This window comes from Hippoglossus stenolepis, chromosome 17 (genome assembly GCF_022539355.2).
Source record: "Hippoglossus stenolepis isolate QCI-W04-F060 chromosome 17, HSTE1.2, whole genome shotgun sequence".
Taxonomy (NCBI): domain Eukaryota; kingdom Metazoa; phylum Chordata; class Actinopteri; order Pleuronectiformes; family Pleuronectidae; genus Hippoglossus; species Hippoglossus stenolepis.
Genome location: NC_061499.1, coordinates 1,979,433 through 2,003,570, shown reverse-complemented (window position 1 = coordinate 2,003,570; position 24,138 = coordinate 1,979,433). Strand labels below are relative to the sequence as shown.

General features: G+C 46.9%; 2 protein-coding genes across 5 annotated transcripts in view; one reads left to right on the top strand and one right to left on the bottom strand.

Annotated features, from left to right (window-relative positions):
- Nucleotides 1-1,504: 1,504 nt before the first annotated feature.
- chd4a (chromodomain helicase DNA binding protein 4a) lies at nucleotides 1,505-23,263 on the top strand. 4 transcript variants are annotated; one of them, XM_047344149.1, is made up of 41 exons: nucleotides 1,505-1,787; nucleotides 2,225-2,381; nucleotides 5,179-5,288; nucleotides 5,848-6,090; nucleotides 9,660-9,778; nucleotides 9,993-10,258; nucleotides 10,371-10,501; nucleotides 10,613-10,754; nucleotides 11,658-11,824; nucleotides 11,929-12,159; nucleotides 12,480-12,683; nucleotides 12,797-13,005; nucleotides 13,188-13,319; nucleotides 13,404-13,503; nucleotides 13,864-14,055; nucleotides 15,026-15,226; nucleotides 15,312-15,449; nucleotides 15,655-15,776; nucleotides 15,970-16,143; nucleotides 16,234-16,375; nucleotides 16,622-16,753; nucleotides 16,946-17,063; nucleotides 17,232-17,356; nucleotides 17,477-17,569; nucleotides 17,737-17,875; nucleotides 17,966-18,147; nucleotides 18,231-18,438; nucleotides 18,614-18,703; nucleotides 18,923-19,014; nucleotides 19,101-19,234; nucleotides 19,321-19,465; nucleotides 19,690-19,843; nucleotides 19,946-20,055; nucleotides 20,161-20,449; nucleotides 20,641-20,706; nucleotides 20,823-21,071; nucleotides 21,158-21,266; nucleotides 21,403-21,535; nucleotides 21,958-22,153; nucleotides 22,305-22,480; nucleotides 22,918-23,263. In XM_047344149.1, exons 2-41 carry the CDS (start codon nucleotides 2,321-2,323, stop codon nucleotides 22,930-22,932), a joined length of 6,039 nt encoding a protein of 2,012 aa, XP_047200105.1. In that variant the 5' UTR covers nucleotides 1,505-1,787; nucleotides 2,225-2,320; the 3' UTR covers nucleotides 22,933-23,263. The 4 variants fall into 4 exon arrangements, with proteins under 4 accessions (XP_047200105.1, XP_035038446.2, XP_047200104.1 ...); XM_035182555.2 differs by having other exon boundaries at nucleotides 11,655-11,824; nucleotides 18,231-18,408; XM_047344148.1 differs by having other exon boundaries at nucleotides 11,655-11,824.
- A 187-nt stretch (nucleotides 23,264-23,450) lies between these two features.
- Nucleotides 23,451-24,138, bottom strand: part of vamp1a (vesicle associated membrane protein 1a) — a 4,756-nt gene continuing 4,068 nt past the window's right edge. Inside the window, exon 5 of the mRNA XM_035182716.2 lies at nucleotides 23,451-24,138. This exon is cut by the window's right edge and continues 510 nt beyond it. The gene's annotated coding sequence lies outside the window, so the exon portion shown is untranslated.

The following is a 24,138-nucleotide window of genomic DNA, read 5'->3' as shown; positions in this document are numbered from 1 at the left end:
CTGCTCTACAGGCTCCGCCCCTGCTGCTCTACAGGCTCCGCCCCTCGCCTGGATGTCCCCACATGTTCCTGTTTGAACGAGTCGGACCCGACAACCTGCTGCTGCTTCACAAACACCAACTACAGGAAATGTTTACATTTTCTGGACATTAACCGGAGTTCATGTCTGATAACGACTTCTATGGACACTGACTTCTTTTTACGACCAGAGGAGTCGCCCCCTGCTGGTCATTCAAGAGAACACAGGTTGCCCGCGTTTTCGCATTGGCTTCACTTTCAGGACCCGGAGTAGAAGTTGTATTTTTATATAGAGTCTATAATCAAAACTCCTCAGGATCCCTTTAACCGATACTAAAACAATTGTTAGTTTGTGTCCACGTGTATTATGAATAATCCAGCTGCTGGTTTCAGGGGAGGAGGCCAGATGAAGTTCACAGATTTGTGGGCGACCGGTGCAGCAGCCGCAGAGAAACTTCACCCTGCAACAACAACAACAACAACAACAACAACGCAAAAACTCCCCGTGAGTCTCCGCAGGCCCCGAAAAACAGATGAGCTGACGCGACGGCCGTTGATTTCCTGTGTGGCGAGGCGTCCCTCAGAAGCGTCTCCGCCACACCGAGCCCCAGCAGCTCTGCATCTCGCCCCAGTCCAACAAACTGCACACAGTCAATGGTGGGAAAAAACTGTCTAGGACCCAGACGATTTTCCCACCATTGACTGCAATGCATTTCCAAGCAGTGTGTGTGCGAGTGTGTGCAGACAGCTTAACTCAGCTGTTGGCCGGGCTCTCGCACTTCTGGGCTCTGTTTTGAGTTCCGAGGGCTGTGACTGCAGTTTGACCCCGTGACCCCCGTCCGTGGCCCTCCGGCACGCAGCCGGACGCTTTCAACCTGCTCGCACAACTTTTTAATCTGCTTTGGCCTCGGATGCTGAAACTCTCCCCGACGGTGAGTCACGTATGTAGAGGAGTTCTGCTGGTGACGCCTCGTGATGCTGGGGGGGGAGGTGGGAGTGGGGGGGTTTACGGCCGGGTCGCCCCACTATGAGGTGACCCCCTCGACAGGACGCCTCGCAGCATCCCGTGCACAGCGCTCAGCGGCCGGGCTCACAGCCTCACATACAGTACAGTGCGTGCGCATACATGCAAACATGCACACTCAAGTTAAGCAGTCATGTGGCACACACAGTTGCCATGTGACGGCTTTTCCTTTCTCGCCCCCACACCCCCCCCCTCCCCTCCCCTCCCCTCCTTTCTCCTATCTCTCTTTTTGGAGTTATGCTTATTGTGGGATGTCAGTGACTGCACTCATTACTATTATGGGATGCCGCACGGGGGTGGGAGGGGAGGGCGTCTCCATGGTAACCCCGGTTGCTAAGGGAGGGGGTGGAGGTGTATATGCGTGTGCGTGTGCATGTGCGTGTGTGTGTGTGTGGGGGGGCATGCACGGAGGAATGGGGAAGAGACTGTAGGAGAGGGAGGGGTGAGTGACTATTATGGTCTGTACGTTGCAAGGTAACTATGCAGAGTGGGGGAGGGGTGTGTGTGCGTGTGTGTGTGTGTGTCAGGGGGATATTATGGGATGCCTGCCCCCTGATCTCTTTGTGTGTGTGTGCGCGCGCGCCGGGTGTGTGTTAGTGTGCGAGGGAGCGAGAGGAGACGCGTCGTGCGCACACGCTGCCACAGAAAACACGAATTTGTATTTAAATCGTGCGTCTGCGTTTCCTTCACAATAAAGATCCGCCGAGAGGAGACTCAAACTGTGGCGGGAGTTACGGAATCAACTTGTGAGTATCGCTCGGGTTCTGCTTTAATTGTTGGGAGGTTGGACCGGAGGTTCTGGTTCAGCTGAGCCGGTGTCGTTAACTCCGGGTCCCGGTCACAAGCGCGCTCGGCGGTTCCTCCCGGTTGTGGACCGGCCGCCGGTTCCGCGGCTGTTAGCACGCATGCTAATGGAAACTACCGATAGTGGCAAGATGGCATGTCAGCTGAAGATGGAGTGAGGGTGCTAATCTTTGTTTGCTGCCCTGCTCGATGGCGACGTGAAGTTCGCAGCTCTCGCCCCGGAGAGAAGCCCATGTGCCGCGGCCGGTGCCGCTCGGGCTTTAAGATGCTGATGTGTTTGTTTTAATGCTAATTATTCACTTCCGTTTTCTTTTCTCTTCTTATTCCCCTGGCCCGCCGCCCTCCCCCCGCTGCTCACCACACACCGGGACCCGGGCAGACTGTGGCCGGGTCACCACTCTGGATTACACACCATAACTTTATTTAGTTAGCTAAAGTGCTAGCTAACTAAGTGGAAAGTTTTCTGCTGTCCGCTATGTCTGGAAGCGAGGACGAGCGGGATGAGTACGGAGCCCCGGAGGAGCGGTTACTGCACGGTAAGACCAGCCTCGTTTGTTAGCCCTAATTGCTAATGTCCATGCTAGCGTGAGCAGATGTTTTTGACGTTCATATCAGTCATGTTTCATTAGCACGGCGGCTAACTACTAGCATCTCGCTGATGCTAACTACCGGTTAGCTGACGGCTACATTAGCAAACTCGCTCCCTTTTTTTTTTCGCGGCCGCGCTGCAGCCGAACACCTCCCGGTCGAATGGCTCGATGTTACCCGCGAGCCCCGCAGCGACCGCCGGGGTGGATGCCGGCGGGCGAGGCGGGGGAAGTCACGCCGACTAACCGGCATGTTCCCGGGGCCTAACGCTAGCCAGCTACCGGTATTTGTCTTTTACGTGTCGATGACAAGATGGAGGCAGCCAGTTAGCTTGGAAGCTGGCGGATGACGCTCCGCCGTTTCCCCTCCTCATGGCCGGCGCCTCGGTTTGACTGAGCCGGGGCGAAAAGTGGAAAAGAACCGCGAGCAGTTTGAACACGAGTCCCACTTCCACCCCGGGTGTCTTATAACATCCACCCCGCACGTTAGCTGCTTTATTCCGCCGCGGCTAAAGTTAGCTTTGTTTATACTTTGTATTATGTCGACGAGCACGCGCCGCGCACACACACACACACACACACATGCACACGCGCGCACACGGTGGAAGCGTTGAGAACAAATAGTCCTGCGAGTCGCAGAGAAACAGGAAAACCCAGTAAAACACACGTTTTATTCACGAAACGGCACAAACCCGTCATTAGTGTGACACGTGAGGCTGCATCAGCACAATGTGATGTCAACAGAAAGAGGGACTCGATCCAAGAGGAGGGTTCATCACGATATGTTCGTTGTTTTCATTCAAACAGGCAATTTAATCAGTATTCATGTTTCAATATTGATTCTGCAACAACAAACACATCCAGTCCCAAAGGAAAAACCTGTTATTTAACATATCGTATATTGTTTCCTCGGGTGATGTTTATTGTCCTTTTGTAGCAAAGGAAAACATTAAAACCTTAATTATGACAATTGGGGAAACAAATATTTCATAAATTCAACCCAAGAGATTGTAACACGGATATCAAAATATTCGCCATCAATAAACGAATTGTACTAATAAATCCGTGGTGATCAATGTTGTTAGATTTATTAAACGTGCACTAATGAGGGAGCAGCTCTTCACTGCTGGTTCACTTGTAGTTAACGAGACAATTTAATCTGTAGCACTGCACCTGATGATTCTTAATTATTTACTTGATTCATTGAATGAGACGAGTTTGTAAATATTGTGTTAACCTGTCACAAACACTCGCAGCCCAAAGTACCACATTTTAAAGTCTCTGACCCAATGAGGTCAAGTCACAATACACGTTTTTGTGAATTACTATAAATCAGCTTTTGCCCATAAACATTTGTGTTCATACATACGTGTCCTCCACGTAACATCTAGAGAAGTTGTGTATGTATGGAAGTCTGACTTCCTTAAGAGTGTGGATGTAGCCCTAAGATATTTTTTGTACAATACTTTATTCTCATCAATGAAAAAAGCGTCAACATTGTTTACAGGAAAACTGGTTGTTTCCTTTAAAATACTTGTTTTTCTTTCACTTTCATTTACAGTTATTCCCCCACCCACAGACACACAGCTTGTTCTCCTTTAAATGACCTGAAAAGCTCATCACATTAAGGGTCTTTGTTACCAGGTGCATCTTAATGGCAGCCTGCCATTAACTTTTTACCATATTCAATTACTTTAATAGACTCTGAGTGCCGCACACGACTTCCCTCTGAGCCGATGGGGCAGTGCCAGCCTCCGGACTGAGATCCTCTCTGAAGTAACGGCTGCAGCAGAGGGATCATCACAACTAATCAGTTTCAAATTACAGTTTTAACCACGAGAATAAATCCTTTGCATTAACAACCACCACAAGTTTATCTGCTGGTTGTTGGGTTCTCCTGCTGGTTTTCATTCCAACCATGCATTCAAGGGGGGGGGGGTCGTTTTACACCCTTTGACATCCGGTGAATGTGGTTACAGCCTGGTAGTGGTGGAACGAGAGTAGAAGGGTTTGCAGTAGAGTTGATACCTCTGATACGGTTACATTAAATCCAGCTGCACCAAATTGAACACACACATAGATATCAGTCCTATATATATGATGTTTTTAATTAAGATCCATTTATTATTCTCTTGGAAATCAGTGTAAAAACGTCCTGTCTCACAAGGTTAAAGAAAGTGATAAAACATTTCTGGATCTCCCCCAAAATGTTGAGTCCCTTCTTGGCAAATGTCCCATCCTTCCACTAGGTTGAGTGGAAATCTGTTGAGTAGTTTCTGTGTAATCCTGCAGACAAACCAACAAGTGGACAGGGGTGAAAACATAACCTCCTTGATGGAGGGAATTATTTCACTCGAGTAGAAACGGTTTCCAAAATTGTGGAGGTGAGTTCGTGTCTGCAAACGCAGAGGATGTTCCATCCCTACAGAGATCATTGACATATGAATAAGCCGTGATGATTTTTCTTAAATCCTCTTCTTTTCCATTTAACACGAGTAACGATGCTGCAATATGTGTTAGAAGGTATCTGACCAAAAATTAAACCAATCAGAATAACGCATGAACAAAAAAATCATAATATAAGTACATAAAAAAAGATGCTCAATGAAATCCTGTTGTGTTCTGTTTTCCTGTGAAATGATAACGTGTACCTGTGTGGCTGGCGTCCGGTTTCCAGCAGGATGTGCAAGTGTCTGCTGCTCTGTGCATCTAAACCACGAAATGTCTCCTCTGGTCTGGTTTGTAGATGACGATGAGGAGGAGATCTCGGAGAACGAGACTCCGAAGGTGAAGAAGAAGAAAAAGGCCAAGAAGAGCAGAGAGAGTAAAGGCAGCAAGAGGCGGTCGCGCAGAGAGGTATGTGTGTGTTTGTGTGTGTGGGGTCACTTATTGTAAAGTAAGAAAATACCTTAATCAGTTCCGATTTTGTGTTGAATAAAATCACGAACAAGTGATTACAACCCAAAACATTATCTGCTCATGTAGTCAAAACTGCTGAGTGTGGAAATGTTCCAATGCTTTTGATTTAGATTTCTACATTCAGTCTCTTCACACTTTTATAATCCATTTGTTTCTTTCATCACTTTTTTCTCCATCTAGTTGGATTACAATAAAACTGGACTGATTAATTATCCAGGCTCCAGTAATAAGAGGTCTCGGAAGTGTAGTTAGAACTTAAGAGTCTAACCACTCTGCTCGATGCTAAAATTCAATCAGTCAAACAGTTAAATTCATGTGTTTTTGTTTTAAATTTCACCTTTTTTCCATAGAATGAATAAATCTGTACCATGAGTCTTAACCTGGCAGTGACTAACGTTGTAATACCCAGAGTGTCGAGGTCACTTTCACTGTCCCGTCCTCGAACAACCATCTGTGCTCAGTTTGGTGACGATCATCTTCGCTCTCCTTGTTCCAGGAACTTCCCATCAGCTCCCCGGAGCACATGGACGTCGGAGGGGCCGAAGAGGTGGAAGGTGGTGTCGCTGTGCACCGCACGGACAGCGAGGGCAGCGACTACACTCCAGGGCGCAAGAAGAAGAAGAGGGCCAGCAGTGGCAAGGAGAAGAAGAGGAGCAGCTCCGGGGCCGAGCGGAGCTCCTCCAAGAAGAAGGAGCCGGAGCCCGAGGAAGACGATGACGACGACGATGACGACAGCTCGGTAAGAAAGGCAGAGAATATGAATATAAGTGTGTCAGGGAATTTTCGGGTTCGTAGCTTTATGTTTTCATGAAGTTCCTCAACACAGACATTGTTAAACAAGCAGGAAGTGTTTTTCTCTTGAACAAAGTATTTGCACTGTAATTAGACAGAAACCAGAGAAGTCAGAGTTGTCGTGAGTAGAGCAGCGACTGTTCTAAACCTGCCTGCTTGGAATGAGCTGTTTACTTGGTCTGTGGTGATGCTGGCTGCAGATTTCTCTCTGGAACTCTAAAAGTGACCTGCAGTAACTGAGCTGCGGCAAATAAAGGCCGACTGCAGGTCTCTGCTGCACAAAGAGCTGTTCACCAGTGAAGTCCAGTGACTCGGTTTGAAGAACCCTGAGATGGAGAAGCCGGTTTCCTTGTCACGAGTCGCAACCACCGCTGCTACAGAGCGCCGGTCAGCTGTTTTATTTAAATTGATATCATATTGACCCTGCACTTCCTGGACCCTTAAGCAACACACACGCCACGTGTAAAGATGAGATGAGTTCTCGAGACACCAGAGACGCGCTCAGACCAATATTTCTGGAATTATTAGATAAACGATTTTGACTCACGTTAATGTCGACACCACGATTCTGTCTACGGTGCTTTAAAATTATACATTGAAATATAAAAAATGGCTCGGTTTAAAGAATCAGAATGGCTGTGATGTTTATGTGGGTCAGTAAATGGGCCTGTGATCTCTGTGACCTCAGACCAAACACTGCACAGTGAACATACTTATGGTTATGGCCATAATGCCGATAGAGACGCTCTTTTAGTCTTTTTATTTGGTTGAATAATTTCTAAAGATGCTCTTGTAGGAAAATAACATCCATTATGGTCCCTACTTTGTCAGGACTGATATTTTGACATGTCACATGTGTAAATGACAAAAAAAAATGACTGATGGCCCCATTCCATTTAGCTGCTTCAGTGTCCTTGTCCTGGCGTTGTCCACTCCGTCTCGCTGTCTGGTCTTCCTGGGTCAGTTGCGCTGAACAGAGCCGTGGTCGATGTTATCGGCAACACCTGAGCTTTTCCCGGCGTGACATGTCTGCCGTGGAACAGGCCCGTAGACTGTGAACCTGTAATGGAGTCGCTCGCGGTTTGACAAACAGACGTGATATGAGAGATGGTTAAACAAAAGAGCTGTTTCTGGAGGACTCTGCGCCCGGTGGCCAATAGGGGGCCTTGTATTCAATGACACATTTGCAGGGGCTGGCGAGTGGGGTGTGTTAAGTGTGTATGTGTGCGTGAGCGTCTGGGGCGGGTGCGTAAGGCATATGTGCTGTTACCATGACAACCCTAGTCTAGTGCGGCACTGCACTGCGCTCCTGACCCCCTTTTATTCTCTTTTTGGTTAAATAAACCCATTTTGATTCATTGGCCAAGATGTCCCTCAGTCCGATCTACAGGCGGAGATGTGGGGGTGGAGGAGGAAGGTCACGAACGCCGTCTTCGTCAAAGTGTTGCCAAAGTGGCTGGATTCTATATCTGTGCTCACTTGATCATGTGATGTCAGGGTTTTATTTATTAATACAATACAAGAGGCAAACACTCAAGAGAGAGAGAGATGTGGGGGAGAAACCATTTGCAGTTCATCACCAGCAGCTTGATTTCTAACAAACATTTATTGGTTCCATCTTCTCTAGTGTGAAGATTTTCTGCTATTTCAAACGGATTGTTTTGTGGGTTTTAAACGGATCGATCAGAGAGAACAGGATCTGTGAGGTCATAACCTTGAGCTCATAATTATAACTGTAAAAATGAGTTATTATTATCTGATGTTCTTTTAATTAGTTGAGAAAATAACAGGTAAATGATGCTTCAGGTAAATTATTGTTAATTTCAGTCTGTTTTGATTAGATTTTATTAGTTGATGATCAGAAGTCAGAGAGCAGGGACAAAGTTCAGAGAACTTAAAAATCATTTATACAATCTGTAAGTTTATAAAACATCTACATTTAATCAGTTTTCCTTATGTTAACGTGATTTGATTGACGGAACACAACAATTCTGAAAGATCATTTAAAATCACACTTTTTAATTTCATAATCAACACAATAACTTAACAATTATGATCTGTTTCTTGATGACGTAACAAATCAAGTGCTTTTGTTCGATCTGAACAAAGGGGACCACGTCATTTGTTTTCCTGAACGTTGCTCATTTCAGATGTTCGTCCCTTTAACCTCTGAACCGAGCAGTTGAGGTCTGATTTAAAAAGTCATAATAATAGTTTAAAAAGCTTTTTCAAATCTGATCCAGTTGTTGTGGACAGAGCTTTATGCCACTCGGATTATAAACAGCTTCTGGCGGAACAACTTTGAGTATTGTTGGGTAAAACAACGACGTGGACCCGTGAATAAGAGGCTGATGTGCGGGGTGCAGACAGAAGTCTTCTTACAAGAGGTGGAGAGTTTAGCCTTTGTGATGCACAAGGACACAGCAGAGCTTTTTAAAGCCTCTACATGAAACGGCGTTAATCAGAAAAATTCCACAGATCCATAAAAAAAAAAGCCAGCGCTGGTTCCACGTGTTGGTCACTTGTTCTGAGCGTGATTGGTCGGCAGCGGCAGCTTCTTACGTCAAGAGCTGTGGATAATAGATGTTCACAAAGACACCAGTTGTGTTGTCTTTTTGTCACATATTGAGTTATGGCTACGCAGCTTTGCGTGTGTCTGCTAAACCAGGTTGTCCACCACACTTCTGTCGTCTAACCAATTGATCGGATTAGCATTGATTGCTCCACACTTACCAGGTTAAAGTGGTCTTGGGTTAGGGTTAGTCTGTAATTATCTTCATTTATGTTCAATTAAATTCACGTCCTCGTATTTGAGTTGCATTGTTAATTAATACATTTCAGTGTCGACTGGAAAAAGTATGTGAACCTCTGAGCTAACGACATCAACACAAGCTTATTGGAGTCAGGAGTTATCCAAACTGGAGTCCAGTAAATGAAAGCAGACCGGAGGTGTGGCCTAGAGCTACGTCGTCCTATAAAAAAACATTTGCACGTCTTCAGTTTGCTCCTCACAAGAAGCATCTGCTGACGTGAACCATGCCTGGCGGGGGGGATGTTCCAGAAGACTTGCGGTCAAGAGTCGTGGAGTCGCACGAGGCAGGGAAGGGTTACAGAGGCATTTCAAAAAGTTAAGATCAGTCCGATAAGTAATCCTCAAGTGGAGCCGATTTCAGTTCTGTGGCCACTCAGCCGAGAAGTCGCAGAATGATCAGTGAGGTAAAAGAAAGCGCTGGAGGCTTAAAGGAATCATTGCAGCTGGTTAACATCTCAGACGTACAGGGAGCGAGCAAAGTGGACGTCACTGCAGGCAGCTCTGGAGGAAGAACGGCTCCTCATCAATACACAGACTGTTTGTTTCAGGTTCCAGTGGGTGTCACATACAGAAATGATTCCTCTTCAGCACGTTGTCTTTGTTCACACTTGGATAAAGATCAGAACACATTTCAGGACCAAGTAGAAAAACATGTAAACATTTGTTATGGTTGATGCTTATTATTTCTGTTGCTTTTCCCGTAGGAGCCAAAGTCTTCATCCCAGCTGCTGGATGACTGGGGAATGGAGGACATTGACCACGTTTTCACTGAGGAAGACTACCGCTCTCTGACCAACTACAAGGCCTTCAGCCAGTTCGTCAGGTAGATGCACACACGCAGATAATAATCCCTCAGTTTACGTTTGATTAAATATAGTCCTTTTCTTTTAATTCTCATTACATTATTTACTTAGCAGACAATCCCAGGTTGTGCTGCTTTTTAGCTTCTGTTTGTTTGTGAATGTGATAAACTCTTTTTTTTGATTGGCGCTCCCAAAGTTTTAGTACATTTTTAATCCTCTGATTCTCGTCTTCAGGCCCCTCATCGCAGCCAAGAACCCCAAGATCGCAGTGTCCAAGATGATGATGGTTCTGGGCGCCAAGTGGCGTGAGTTCAGCACCAACAACCCGCTAAGGGGAGCCGCTGCTGCCAACGCCGCCCTGGCCACCGCCAACGTACCTGCCGCTGTGGACAACATGGTGGCAGAGGTTGTCCCGATTGCCCCTCCACCCCCGGCCCCAGTAGAGCCCCCGCCGCCGCCTGCGCCGCCGCTACGGAAGGCCAAGACCAAGGAAGGCAAAGGTATAGTAGACAGAAGGGGTCCGAACAGTCATGGGTGCAACAAAAGAAATGTGAAGCAGTGAAACAACAGGTCAAATGTTTTCCTTTGACCTATTTTCATTTTGTTCTGTAGGTCCGAACGCCCGCAAGAAGACAAAACCTACGCCGAAGCCTCAAGACAAAAAAAATAATGCCAAGACCAAGAAAGTGGCTCCTCTCAAAATCAAACTTGGCGGCTTCAACAGCAAAAGGAAACGCTCGTCGGTATGAAACATTTCCCCCCTCTCTCGTTTCTCCTTTCCTTCTTGTGTCTGTGTATATAATGTACAGGAATGTGTTTTTAACACAGCTGGACATGTGTTTGTTTGTGCTCAGAGCGAAGAGGACGAGCCTGAAGTAGACAGCGACTTCGAGGACGGCAGCATGAACAGTGTCTCCGTCTCAGAGGGATCGAACAGTCGCAGCAGCCGAACCAAAAAGAAGCAGTCGTCCAAGAGCAAACCCAAGAAGAAGAAAGGTACGTCCGCACGTTTCTCCCTGGACCGAATTAAACCCCCCCGCGGTTAAACCCAGTCCACTTCTTCATCCTCGTCATCGTCATTCAGCTCTTTCTTTCCCCTCTAATCGCCTTCCATCAGTTCTGTTGGCGCTGAACGCATCACGCTGGGTTTTTCATGCTTTACCTGGTGACTCAGAGCTGGACCTGTGCACGCGGCGGCAGGTCGGGCCTACAGATTGAAAATTGCAGGGTAATGGTAATGGCTGAGTGCCGGGTAAAGCATTCCACAGACAAACGTCTCGGTGATAAAAGGTGGTTTATACACACACACACAGATTAGTCACTGAGACTGAGTCAGCGTAGTTTGTTATATTTAGAAGAACGACCTCTTGGTCTGGTTGACGCCTGCCGACGCATCGCATGTAGCTGCCGTCACGAGTGAAGCTCGAGGGACATCGGCTGAATTCAGAAGGAACTGATTCACTGTGGAAATGCTTTCAATTGAAGCTCCGGTGTTTCTGTGTTGTCTGTGATGAGATTAGGGAAATAAACGGGTTTGTTGCCCTTTTTAAAATCTCCCAGAATACACAAAGCATGTTGTAATTTTAATTTGTTAAACTTCAAAACTGTGAAACTTTAGACTCTTCAGGTAGATCAGTGAACTTGTTGTAAACACGGAGGATGGAACATAAACGGATATTTCTATTTTTGTAGAGAAACCTTTTAATTTCAGTCTGTCGGTGTTGCTCAGGAAATGCGTTCATGAGAGGAAAGTGACTCATCGAGTGGGTTTCCCCTCCGACAAACAACAAACACCCGGCACAGCGTCGTAAATTCAGAGCCTTGATTATAGTCACGTCCTGCATCTCTCATTAAATGTCAAATGTTGGTCTAAGTGTTTTTTGTGCTTCGCATCAGAAGCTGAGGATGGAGACGGGTATGAGACGGACCACCAGGATTACTGCGAGGTGTGTCAGCAGGGCGGCGAGATCATCCTGTGTGACACTTGTCCGAGAGCGTACCACATGGTCTGCCTGGACCCCGACATGGAGAAGGCGCCCGAGGGCACCTGGAGCTGCCCGCACTGTGTAAGCTACATGTCTTTAGGAATAAGAAACTTTAAATGTGAGATATATAACAGAGTGTTAAATATAAAAGCTGAAATCCTCACGTCTCACTCTCTGCCTCTCAGGAGAAGGAGGGCATCCAGTGGGAGGCCAGGGAGGAAGTCTCAGAGGTCGAGGAGGACCCCGTCGAGGCAGAAATGGAGGAGGACGACCACCACATGGAGTTCTGCAGGGTCTGCAAAGACGGAGGAGAGCTGCTCTGCTGCGACTCGTGCCCCTCGTCCTACCACATCCACTGCCTCAACCCGCCGCTCCCGGAGATCCCCAACGGAGAGTGGATCTGCCCGCGCTGCACGGTGAGTCGCCCGCGAGGTTTGATCAGCTGAGCACGTTGAGAATATCTGTTAAACCTGGAGACGTTCAAACAGCCGGTCGATGTTTCTGCTCTCGATCAGTAGTTCCTGATTAGAAGAAGTTTTTATTGATCCAGTCGGTATTTATTCGCCTGCTTAGGTCAGCGTGGCTTAATTAAAGGTTAAAAATACAACAATCACATTCTACAAACAACTGGAGAATAAGCAGAGGCACATTTAGAGATTGTCGGGTTTAATTGCAGCTTTAACGAATCCGAGATCCTCAAATATTGGTTTGTGAAGCAGCCTCTCCTCTCCTGCAGTGTGCCCCCATAAAGGGGAAGATCCAAAAGATCCTGACTTGGCGTTGGGGCGCCATTCCTCCCCCCACACCTGTCCCTCGCCCTCCGGAGCTTGCAGCAGACGCCCCCGACCCCTCCCCGCTGGTAGGGCGGCCGGACAGGGAGTTCTTCGCCAAGTGGTCCAGCATGTCGTACTGGCACTGCTCCTGGGTCACAGAGCTCCAGGTGTGTGGGACAGCAAACACATACACACACGTTAAACACTTTAGTTTCTCTTCTTTGTGTTCATATCATACATGTATTTACATCTCTCACTCCCTCTTCCCCCCCCCCGTCAGCTGGAACTCCACTGCCAGGTGATGTTCAGGAACTACCAGAGGAAGAACGACATGGACGAGCCGCCGCCCATCGACTCTGGCGAAGGGGAGGAGAACAAGAGCTTGAAAAGGAAAAGCAAGGACCCCATGTACGCACAGCTGGAGGAGAAGTACCTCCGCTTCGGGATCAAGATGGAGTGGCTGATGATCCACCGCATCATCAACCACAGGTCGGCGCACTGACGTGACTCGTCTGTCCGTCTTAAACGTAACAATTATTAACGATAAAAAGAGAAAAAAACTGTAAAATACAACAAATCTCTTCTTGGACGTCGGGATAGTTTTAAACTCTTAATATTGACTCATTTCTTCGTCATAGTGAATGAGTTCTTTTCTCCGCTGTGTTTTCCAGTGTGGACAGAAAGAACAACGTCCACTACCTGATCAAGTGGCGAGAGCTGGCGTACGACCAGGCGACGTGGGAGGCCGACGACATGGACGTTCCCGAGTTTGACCCGTACAAAGTGCAGTACTGGCACCACAGGTTAGAAACAGTCCCACTGCGACGTCACAGCTGAGCACCTCAGGCAGCGCACAGTGGTTTGCTAACTGCGTGTGTTTGTTCCAGGGAGCTGATGATGGGAGACGAGGGGAGACCCGGCAAGAAGATAAAGGTCAAAGGACGATTCAAGCGTCCGGACAGGCCTCCAGAGAACCCCGTCATAGACGTGAGTCCCGACTGTGGATTCTTCTTATCAGTATGAATTCTGAATTTAATGACTCTGAAGTCATCAACAAGTTTGACTTTGTGATCGTGTTCAAACTCGTAACAATTTACGAGGAGTCAGCTTTCACGTCCCTGGAACGGGTTTTTTCAGACATCCTCTGTAGCAGTTTTAAAGTTTGACGAGACATTTAAAATCTTTATCTAACAAACACAATGCCAGAGTTTATTGAAAGAATTGTCAGCATACGAAGAATCAAACCACCGCTGGGTCTATAATACGTAAACCTGCAGAAACCCTGAAAGTGAGATCTGTCTTCATTTGACCGTGTTTATTAATCTCTTTGTGGTTTCCCGTTTGCAGCCGACGATAAAGTTTGAGCGTCAGCCGGAGTACCTGGACGTCACGGGCGGGACGCTGCACCCCTACCAGCTGGAGGGTCTGAACTGGCTGCGGTTCTCCTGGGCTCAGGGCACAGACACCATCCTGGCTGACGAGATGGGGCTGGGGAAGACGGTGCAGACGGCCGTCTTCCTCTCCTCGCTGTACAAAGAGGTTCGTTGTAAACATCACCACATCACCCCCCCCTCTGGTTCCACACACCCTGAATCTGTAAACTGTCTCTGTGGGGAAAAGCTTCTTTTCAACCTGGAAACTGAAGAAGTTGTTAGTTTTGCCTTTAAAGTTTCTCTTCTCTGTGATTTTTTTTTTTTGATCGGTCTAGTTTCATCAATCGGTTTTTAAACTTTATTGTGTGCCTGTCAATAAGTAGCTGGCGTCCTATTGGCCGGGAACCGTTCAGCCATTTTGTGTAAGTCGGTGAAATCTGACGACATTAAGTTGGATTCTGAACAGTAAACATTCACAGGCTGTAATCACGTGTGTAGCTACTGCCACCTAAAGTTGGGAGGCCAGAATACACTTCCTGTCCAGCAGGAGCTCTTTTTTAAAATGTTATTTGTTCTCACACTGAATTTACACTTTTATACATTTTATCAACTTTTTAAAAAAATATAGTGAAGTTCAGAATTCCAGGTTCGTGATCTGGATCTTTTTTAAAGTAAAAATCAGAACAGTAACAATAAGTGACTTGATCAGTCGATTTCATGATTTTTGAGTTTGGTTTGTTTCGGTCTTCAAGTAACTTTATAGACGGACATAATAAGCAATAACTTTATTGTTTTTTTTTTTCTATTTTGACATCTCACAGGATTCATTAGTCATTTGAGGCAGTTATGCAGATTACCTCTATTGATGGTAAATAGAAAATGAGCAAATACTGATTTTTTTCCTTTCAAGTTTATTTTATGTTCCTCTTTATTTGTGATGTGCAGCTGCCCTACTTCCACTTCCGTTTGAAAAAGATTATGATTATTATTATATTACTCTGGAGCTTCGTGGTTGACGATAACAAAGAACTGCAGCAATAACAGACAGAAACTGTGAAATACCCGGTTTATCAATCGAAACACACGACCATTGTTTTGTTGGACACGCTGAGCTCATTTCCTGTCTCCATCTCCAGGGCCACTCCAAGGGGCCGTTCCTGGTCAGCGCGCCGCTCTCCACCATCATCAACTGGGAGCGAGAGTTTGAAATGTGGGCGCCCGACATTTATGTTGTGACATACGTTGGCGACAAAGACAGCAGGGCCGTCATCCGGGAGAACGAGTTCTCCTACGAGGACAACGCCATCCGAGGAGGGAAGAAGGCCTCCAGGATGAAGGTGAGAGACGACTGACCTGAAGAATCCGAACACCTCAGTAAATCCAAACAGTTTCAACATCTTTTCTGTCGCTTCCCTCCAACAGAAAGACTCGGCAGTCAAGTTCCACGTCCTGCTGACGTCCTACGAGCTGATCACCATCGACATGGCGATCCTGGGCTCCATAGACTGGGCCTGCCTGGTGGTGGATGAGGCTCACAGGCTGAAAAACAACCAGTCCAAGGTACAGAGGGACGCTTTCATCGACAGGAGTCTGTTTTATCAACTTGTCTTTCTATGTTAAAGATTTCAAAGCTCTGATCTCTGAATCTGTGTTTTATACTAACGTCCTGTTAACGACCACAGTCAGAGACATGTCTGAATTAAAGGCGTTTGACTGTAGGTGCAGCTGTAACTCATGAACGTGCTCCGTGTTTCCTCTGCCACAGTTTTTCCGGGTGTTGAACAACTACCCTCTGCAGCACAAGCTGCTGCTGACTGGAACTCCTCTGCAGAACAACCTGGAGGAGCTTTTCCACTTGCTCAACTTCCTCACACCTCTGCGGTTCAGGTACGCTGCAGATGCTGTTGTATGAAATATCACGTTACCCACAATAAAAACACTGCTCCCTATAATCTTAATGTTGATGAATAAACACGGTTAAAAAAAACTAGAATTGGTTCGTCCACAGCCGCAGATTTCTTCTTCTGCTATCAGCACTGTGTGGAGGCAGGAAATTAAATCTGCATCTCTGTGTCCACAGTAACCTGGAAGGCTTCCTGGAGGAGTTCGCCGACATCGCCAAGGAGGACCAGATCAAGAAGCTGCACGACATGCTGGGTCCACACATGCTCAGGAGGCTGAAGGCCGACGTCTTCAAGCACATGCCCTCCAAGACCGAGCTCATCCTGCGAGTGGAGCTCAGCCCCATGCAGAAGTGAGTCGGAGCGAGAGCCGCAGGGACGAGATGTTGTCGTCAATGTTACGACTAGAGGTGTAAATTGTTTTATCTGTTTGTTCTCTGTAGGAAGTACTACAAATTCATCCTGACGAAAAACTTTGAGGCCCTGAACACCAAAGGTGGAGGAAACCAGGTTTCTCTGCTCAACGTGGTCATGGACCTGAAGAAATGCTGCAACCACCCCTACCTCTTCCCTGCGGCCGCTATGGTACAGAAACTGTTTCAGTGAAGAAGTAGAAGAAGAAAGTATAGAATAAATGTGCTTTAGTGTGTTTTGATAGGATCTGTTGATTTTAAGTTTAAGATCCTCAATTTTCTTAGATATTAAAAGTTTCTACTTTGGGAATATAATAAGCGGAATATTGTTTCGTTGAACTTGGATCCACCCTTTTGCTGAAACTTTGACACTTTAGAGTTCACCCAGCGTTAATGTTTGATTGGTTCCTCCTGACAGGAAGCTCCGAGGATGCCCAACGGGATGTACGACGGCGGCGCTCTCGTTAAGGGTGCCGGGAAACTGACGTTGCTGCAGAAGATGATGAGGAAGCTGAAGAACGGAGGACACAGAGTACTTATCTTTTCACAGGTACGACAAAATATGATCTCAATAATCAAAGTGACCAAAGTTGAAGAAATATAATGAACAAATTGATGTTTTTTTGTTGATACACCTCAGGTATGTTTTCTTTTCTGCAAAGACTCAAAGCATTTAAATATTTTTTAATTTTATTCATTACTTAATACATGAGACTTCACAAATCGTCTCCTCTGTCTGTAGATGACGAAGATGTTGGACCTGCTGGAGGATTTCCTGGAGAACGAGGGCTACAAGTACGAGAGGATCGACGGAGGAATCACAGGCGGGATGAGACAGGAAGCCATCGATCGCTTCAACGGTGAGACGGGAAACAAAAACATAACTTCTGTGATTTAATCTTTGCTTCGTCCTTTGTCTTCGACTCCAAATTTCACCCAAATGAAAACGATGACCATAAAAACCATAGGCCACTAACACAAAACGTATATATTAATATACTGATCTTGCTTTGTCTCCTCCCCCTCAGCTCCTGGAGCCCCTCAGTTCGCCTTCCTGCTCTCAACGAGAGCCGGAGGTCTGGGTATCAACTTGGCCACCGCTGACACCGTCGTGATCTACGACTCGGACTGGAACCCTCACAACGACATCCAGGTACGGGAGGAGCAGCGCGACTCTATTCTCCTGCATTAAATCCAACGTTTCTGTCTGGTTAACATGTGACGCTTGGTTGTGTTGTGTGTTAACATGTCTAACTTCCTCCTCCCTGTTCAGGCCTTCAGCCGAGCTCATCGTATCGGTCAGAACAAGAAGGTGATGATCTACCGCTTCGTTACCAAGGCCTCTGTGGAGGAGAGGATCACTCAGGTAATTACGACTTCTTCTCTTTTACAGCGTTTATAACTTTCACACACTCATAGATCCATGAATTATTCTCTGAGAAATAAGTGAACAGATTTCCGGCGAACGTTTGAGACAGTAACATGTTAAACTTGTGATTTTCTGACCCGTGTTGTCCTCCTGCCTTCATCCAGGTCGCCAAGAAGAAGATGATGCTGACTCACCTGGTGGTCAGACCTGGCCTCGGATCCAAGACCGGCTCAATGTCCAAACAGGAGCTGGACGACATCCTCAAGTTCGGAACCGAGCAGCTCTTCAAGGACGAGTTAGAGGGTGAGGATGGATTTAAGATCCGCAGGAACAAGAGGTTTTAATGAAAGATGCGGATAAGTGAGATTTTAACTGATGTGTCTGCGTCTTCAGGTTTTCACCGGTCTAACAACAAGGAGGAGGACAGCAGCATCATTCACTACGACGACAAGGCCATCGACCGGCTGCTGGACAGAAACCAGGACGCCACCGACGACACGGAGCTGCAGAGCATGAACGAATACCTGAGCTCCTTCAAGGTGGCTCAGTACGTGGTCAAAGACGAGGAGGAGGAGGTGAGCGCCTGCAGCTGGTTGACGTCCCCTTGCACTGTTTCCCCGTCCCTTCCTCCCGCTCACGTCTTTTCCCCGTCGCTCAGGAGGAGGAGGTGCAGCGGGAGATCATAAAGCAGGAAGAGAGCGTGGATCCCGACTACTGGGAGAAGCTGCTGCGTCACCACTACGAGCAGCAGCAGGAGGATCTGGCCCGAAACCTCGGCAAAGGCAAACGAATCCGCAAGCAGGTCAACTACAACGACGGCTCCCAAGAAGACAGAGGTAGGAGGGCGATTACTTCATCAACATCAGGTACATCACGTTTGCTTTATTTAAAAGGGGAGAATGCACATTGCATCAGTCTCTGTACGTCTGCATCTTTCTCTGTTGGCATTTACTTATTCATGAAATGATGAACGCATAGACCTACATGGGAATTGTTCAAATCTTATTGGACTTTGGTTTTAACCTACTGTTTATCTCAAAGCTGATTGGCAGGATGACCAATCCGACGGCCAATCGGATTACTCTGTGGCCTCAGAGGAAGGAGACGAGGACTTTGACGAGCGATCAGAAGGTGAGGACGGTTATTCCTGTTTGAAGTGATTATTAATAAATAAAATAACATCTGGAGCCTCTGGTTTAGTTTAATCATGTAAACGCAGAATAAACAAATCCAAGATATGAAAACAGACAAAGACACAGAAACTGTAAAGATTCATCAACTTAAAAATTAAAAAACTGATCACAGCCGAGCATCATTTTTCATCTGTGTAATCACTTGTTTTCTCTGCAGCTAACTCCCGCAGGCCGAACAGGAAGGGCCTCCGGAACGACAAGGACAAACCACTGCCCCCCCTGCTGGCCAGGGTGGGAGGCAACATCGAGGTGAGCAGCTCGGCTCCCGTCCGCCACCATTTGATCCGGTTTTAAAGCAACTCTCCTGTTTCTAAAGATCTCTTGTCTTTCTCCAGGTGTTGGGTTTCAACTCTCGACAGAGGAAGGCCTTCCTGAACGCAGTGATGCGTTATGGGATGCCTCCCCAGGATGCCTTCACCACCCAGTGGCTGGTCCGAGACCTGCGAGGGAAGTCTGAGAAGGAGTTCAAGTAAGTTTTGAAATAATCGTCTAAATGCACCATGACTCCCTCCTGCTGGAGACTCTGCTCATCTTAACTCTCTCTCTCTCTGTCAGGGCCTACGTCTCTCTGTTCATGCGTCACCTTTGCGAGCCCGGAGCTGATGGCGCCGAGACCTTCGCAGACGGCGTCCCCAGGGAAGGGTTGTCACGGCAACATGTCCTCACCCGTATCGGCGTGATGTCGCTTATTCGAAAGAAGGTAAGAAACTCAGAGAAACCGACAACACGAAGAACAGCTGACTTTAGTTTGACACGTGGACACACCGCCTCCTGGTGGATTTATCGATTAGATGGTTTTTATGTTCATGTTTGGTGTTAATTCCTTATTTGATGAAACGTGCTGACGTCATAATGACAGCGTAACGAGCACGTGTATTCTTTTACGGTCGGTACTAAGTCGATTTTCCTCCGCTTGTTTTCCAGGTGCAGGAGTTTGAGCACGTGAACGGTCAGTGGTCGATGCCGTGGATGGCCGAGCTGGAGGAGAACAAGAGGGCGGCAGCTCAGCCCGAGTCGCCCGGGAAAACCCCGTCCACCGGAACCCCCGCTGACACGCAGCCCAACACTCCTGCTCCAGGTAACACACACACACAAGTTACTCTTTTCACTGTAAATTAGTCTCTTAACAAAAGATTTCTTGATAGAATGTAAATATACTAATCAAGTCTGTTTGTTTTAGTTGACGAGTCGTTAAAGAACGACGAGGCTTTGAAGGAAGGAGAGAAGGAGGTGAAGAAAGAGGTCGAGGCAGAAAAGAACAGCAAAGAGCCGGCGAAGGTGTCGGACGAGGTGAGACTCGAACATTTTTATTCCTACTCTCAGAATTTAAAAGTAGAAGAGGAGAAAGTTCCCCTCCGTCGTGTGTCTCTAAATCCGTCTCTACGTCTGCTCCAGGTGATCGCGATTCCAGACGATGACGAGAAGAGTCCGCCAGCAGCGGAGGAAGAGGAGAAGAAGAAGAACGGGGAGGAGCCGATGGAGACGGACAAACCCAGCAAAGGAGAAGCAGAGAGCGCGAAAGAGAAGGAGGGCGAGACGGAGGAGAAGAAGGAGAAAGAGAAGGAGAAGGAGAAAGAAGGCGTGAGCGAGAAGAAAAGTCCGGAGGCAGCAGAGGAAACAAAGACTCCTTCAGAGGAAAAGACGGACGCGGCAGAGGTCAAACCTGAGGACGTGGAGGTCAAAGGTAAAACACGCGATTTTAAAAGTTCACTTCAAGGAATCAAATCTCCAGATGAACCTCAGCTTGATTTTTAAACATTTCAGAGTCTTGTGGTTGTGATCTGAAAAAATGTTATTAAAAAGTTTCTGTTACATTAAAAATGTTCCTTCTGTTGCTGTCGTTGTTTGAATGTTTTTTTATCTCCGTCTTTGCAGCAGAAGAAAAGAAAGAAGACAAGACAGAAAAGATGGAAACAACACCGGCTGCAGACGAAAAGAAAGGTTCTTAACTCTGTTCCTCTTTTTAAACATTTAAAACATTTCACACAGGAACAAGAATCATTCAGGTCAGAGATTTATGTTCTTTAAATCAATTGTCGTCATTTCTTGTGTCGCAGCCGATACGAAGGAGGAGAAAGAGACTCCGAAGGAGGAGGCGACGGCCAAACTGCAGAACGGCGAAAGCAAGGAGAGCGCCGCCCCCACCCCCGCTGCTGCCGCCGCCACTGCTGCCACCCCCGCCGCCGCCACTGCTGCCGCTGGCGCCACTGCCCCCGCCGCCGCTGCCACTGCTGCAGCCGTCAGCGAGGAGAAGAAGAAGGCGAAGACCAGGTTCATGTTCAACATCGCAGACGGAGGATTCACAGGTAGAAACACACACACACTCGCAGAAACCCGCAGTGTCGAGTTGTGTTGTCATTTTGTTGCTGACGTCGTCTCCCTCTCCTTTCAGAGTTGCACTCCTTGTGGCAGAACGAGGAGCGCGCTGCCACGGTTACCAAGAAAACCAATGAGATTTGGCATCGTCGCCATGACTACTGGCTGCTGGCCGGCATCATACAGTATCCTTTTCCCGCATCAGTGACGTTGGTGTAACTGTCAGTTGTTTGTGTTTGAGTCCGTCTGTTGACCTCCGGCTGGGATTTTAAAAACGTGTACGTGTCAATTTGTTGTGGCCCTTGACCGCGACGCCCGTAGACACGGCTACGCTCGCTGGCAGGACATCCAGAACGACGTGAAGTTCGCCATCCTCAACGAGCCCTTCAAGGGGGAGATGAACCGAGGGAACTTCCTGGAAATCAAGAACAAGTTCCTCGCCAGACGCTTCAAGGTACGAACGAGTGGTCGGTTGCTTAGTAACAAGCAACAGTGATGGTGAAAAGTAGGAGGAGGGATTTCTGTACTCTGAGCGACTGCGAGGTTTCTGACAGGAAGTGTTAGCCGCTGGGAGTCGAGTCATGTGACTGATGCGAACCGAGAATAAAACACAACCCCAGAGTTTTCAAACTAGAACGAAACTAAACGAGACTTTACCGAAGTTACACAAGTCTCTGATGACGAGGCTGGAAACTGTGGCGTCGTGTGGACGTAGCACGTAACCATAGCAACGGTGATTTGTAATAGGCTGTAGCCTCAGTCCTGGTTTAAGCTTTTTTTTTTAATAAACGACGACAAACCAGAACAGAAAAACCAGTATAGATTGTTGGGGTCGCTCTCCAGTCGACTCCTCGCTGACCTCCTCCTCCCTTCCAGCTGTTGGAGCAGGCGCTGGTGATCGAGGAGCAGCTGCGCCGCGCCGCCTACCTCAACATGTCGGAGGACCCCTCCCACCCCTCCATGGCCCTCAACACGCGCTTCAGCGAGGTGGAGTGTCTGGCAGAGTCGCACCAGCACCTCAGCAAAGAGTCCATGTCCGGGAACAAGCCGGCCAACGCCGTCCTGCACAAAGGTAAAGACGGCGTCCGGCGAAACGGGAATCCCAGCTGTGATTTCACTTTTTAAAAACAAGCGGATGAAAGTTTTCGTGAGAATCGATTTAATGTTTGATCGTTGAAATGCTGCGACAGTTCCTCATCGCTCGCCCCCTCTCTCTCTCTTAGTGCTGAAGCAGTTGGAGGAGCTGCTGAGTGACATGAAGGCAGATGTCACCCGTCTCCCAGCAACCATCGCCCGGATACCGCCGGTCGCCGTGCGGCTCCAGATGTCCGAGAGGAACATTCTGAGCCGGCTGGCGAGCCGAGGCCCCGAGACACAGACGCAGGCACAGACACAACAGGTAACACACACACACACACTCACACTCACACACTCTCACACACACACACACACACACACTTTTTTTTTTCAAAACACTTAAGTTTAATAAACTTTATTTACAGGTGAATGTTTACATCTGAAAACTAATATTAATTTTGTCCATAACAAACTTAGGAAGAGAAACTTTTCCTTTATATTATTATTATTATAACTTATTATCTGAAGACGTGCAAATAGAAAAGATGAGTTATTTTAATGTCTCGTCTTTAACCGATCAGGTTTCAGAGGTCAAAGGTCACAGTGACATGCTGGTGATTCTTGTTCTAACTTTAAATACATTTATTAACAAAGCTTTGCGATACAATAACCGAATGTGACCGTTGAAGATGTATTAAATATTTGTTGGTTCTTAACGACGTCGTGTCTCAGAAGTGTAACTTCCTGTTTCTCCTTCAGATGTCGCAGCAGTAAACTCAACCTCGGCTCTTTACCTCGGAAACCACCCCCTGCCTCACCTCGACATTCCTGATTGGTGCACAGCAGAATGACGGATAGCGCGCCCAAGCTTGACACCACGCCCAGACCACGCCCCCACCCACCCCCCCACCCTCCCCCAAACAGACTTTACAGAGTTTTTCTGGACGTTCGATTCCCTCCCCCCCCCGACCCACAAGTTTGAGGCGGTGGACAGAAAAGCTATTTTATTTTTTTTCCTCCTTTTTTCAATTTCTGTATTAATATTATTGATATAATGTTATTATGATGTTTTTTTGGGACCTAAATAAAAAATAAAAAAAACAAATTCAGTATTTGTTTTGTACGGAAGCCCTGAACGGACATGGGATCATACATTTTATGTTATTACATTTTGATTTCCTCTGTTTTCCCGAGATGACGGGAAATAAATGAAATGAGGAAATTAAAATGTGTTAAAACTTCAATTAGTTTTATTCTTACAAGCAGGATCCAATAAACACTCACACGCTACATTTCTCTTTGAAATATGAGTTTATTTGATCCCAGCTCACAATCAGAATCACCTCAACATGTCTTTGTGTCATTTACAGTTTGAAACTTCTCTCTTCATAATCAATCCTTTAATATCTACAGCCTCGTGGTAGACGATTAAAACTACACTCACCAAACACTCCTCTCATAAATGATCTATACAGAACGAAGCATCGAGTTTCACATTCAAACTACGAGATGACGTCGGGTTGATTCACGAGACAATTACAAATAACACCCGGGGAGTCGCAGCATCGTGAACATCAAACAAACGGAGAAATGGAAATGATCCGGATTTCTGCTCAAAGTGGAAATACAGCTGTAGCAGTTCCAACACTGACAGCAAGGGGGCAGCAAGTACAACACAGACATGAGGGAAGAAGAGAAACGAACTTGTGTTTAAAATAATGTTCAGTGATGATTCACGGCAAGAAAAACTGTCAGTCCATCAAAACCAAATTAATATTATATATGTGACGTGTCATATTTTATACAACACAAAGGTTTTTCCTTTATTTTCTTTCTACAGCTGTTTTTTTAAATCAGCCGTTTCACACAAAATAAATAATGTGGAGATTTCTTCAGCCTCTTTAGCAAATAAATCCTTTAATGTGACTGAAGTTTGCAGATTTTCTCAATTTGTTAAATTAATTAAGGACGACTTCTTTA

Excerpts from the sequence above, each read along its gene's own strand:
- chd4a (XM_047344148.1), top strand. The coding sequence starts at position 2,321 with ATGTCTGGAAGCGAGGACGAGCGGGATGAGTACGGAGCCCCGGAGGAG. Across the intron at positions 10,755-11,654 it reads CAAACCCAAGAAGAAGAAAG|AAGCTGAGGATGGAGACGGG; the intron begins GTACGTCCGCAC and ends GCTTCGCATCAG. Across the intron at positions 13,504-13,863 it reads CAGAGAACCCCGTCATAGAC|CCGACGATAAAGTTTGAGCG; the intron begins GTGAGTCCCGAC and ends TCCCGTTTGCAG.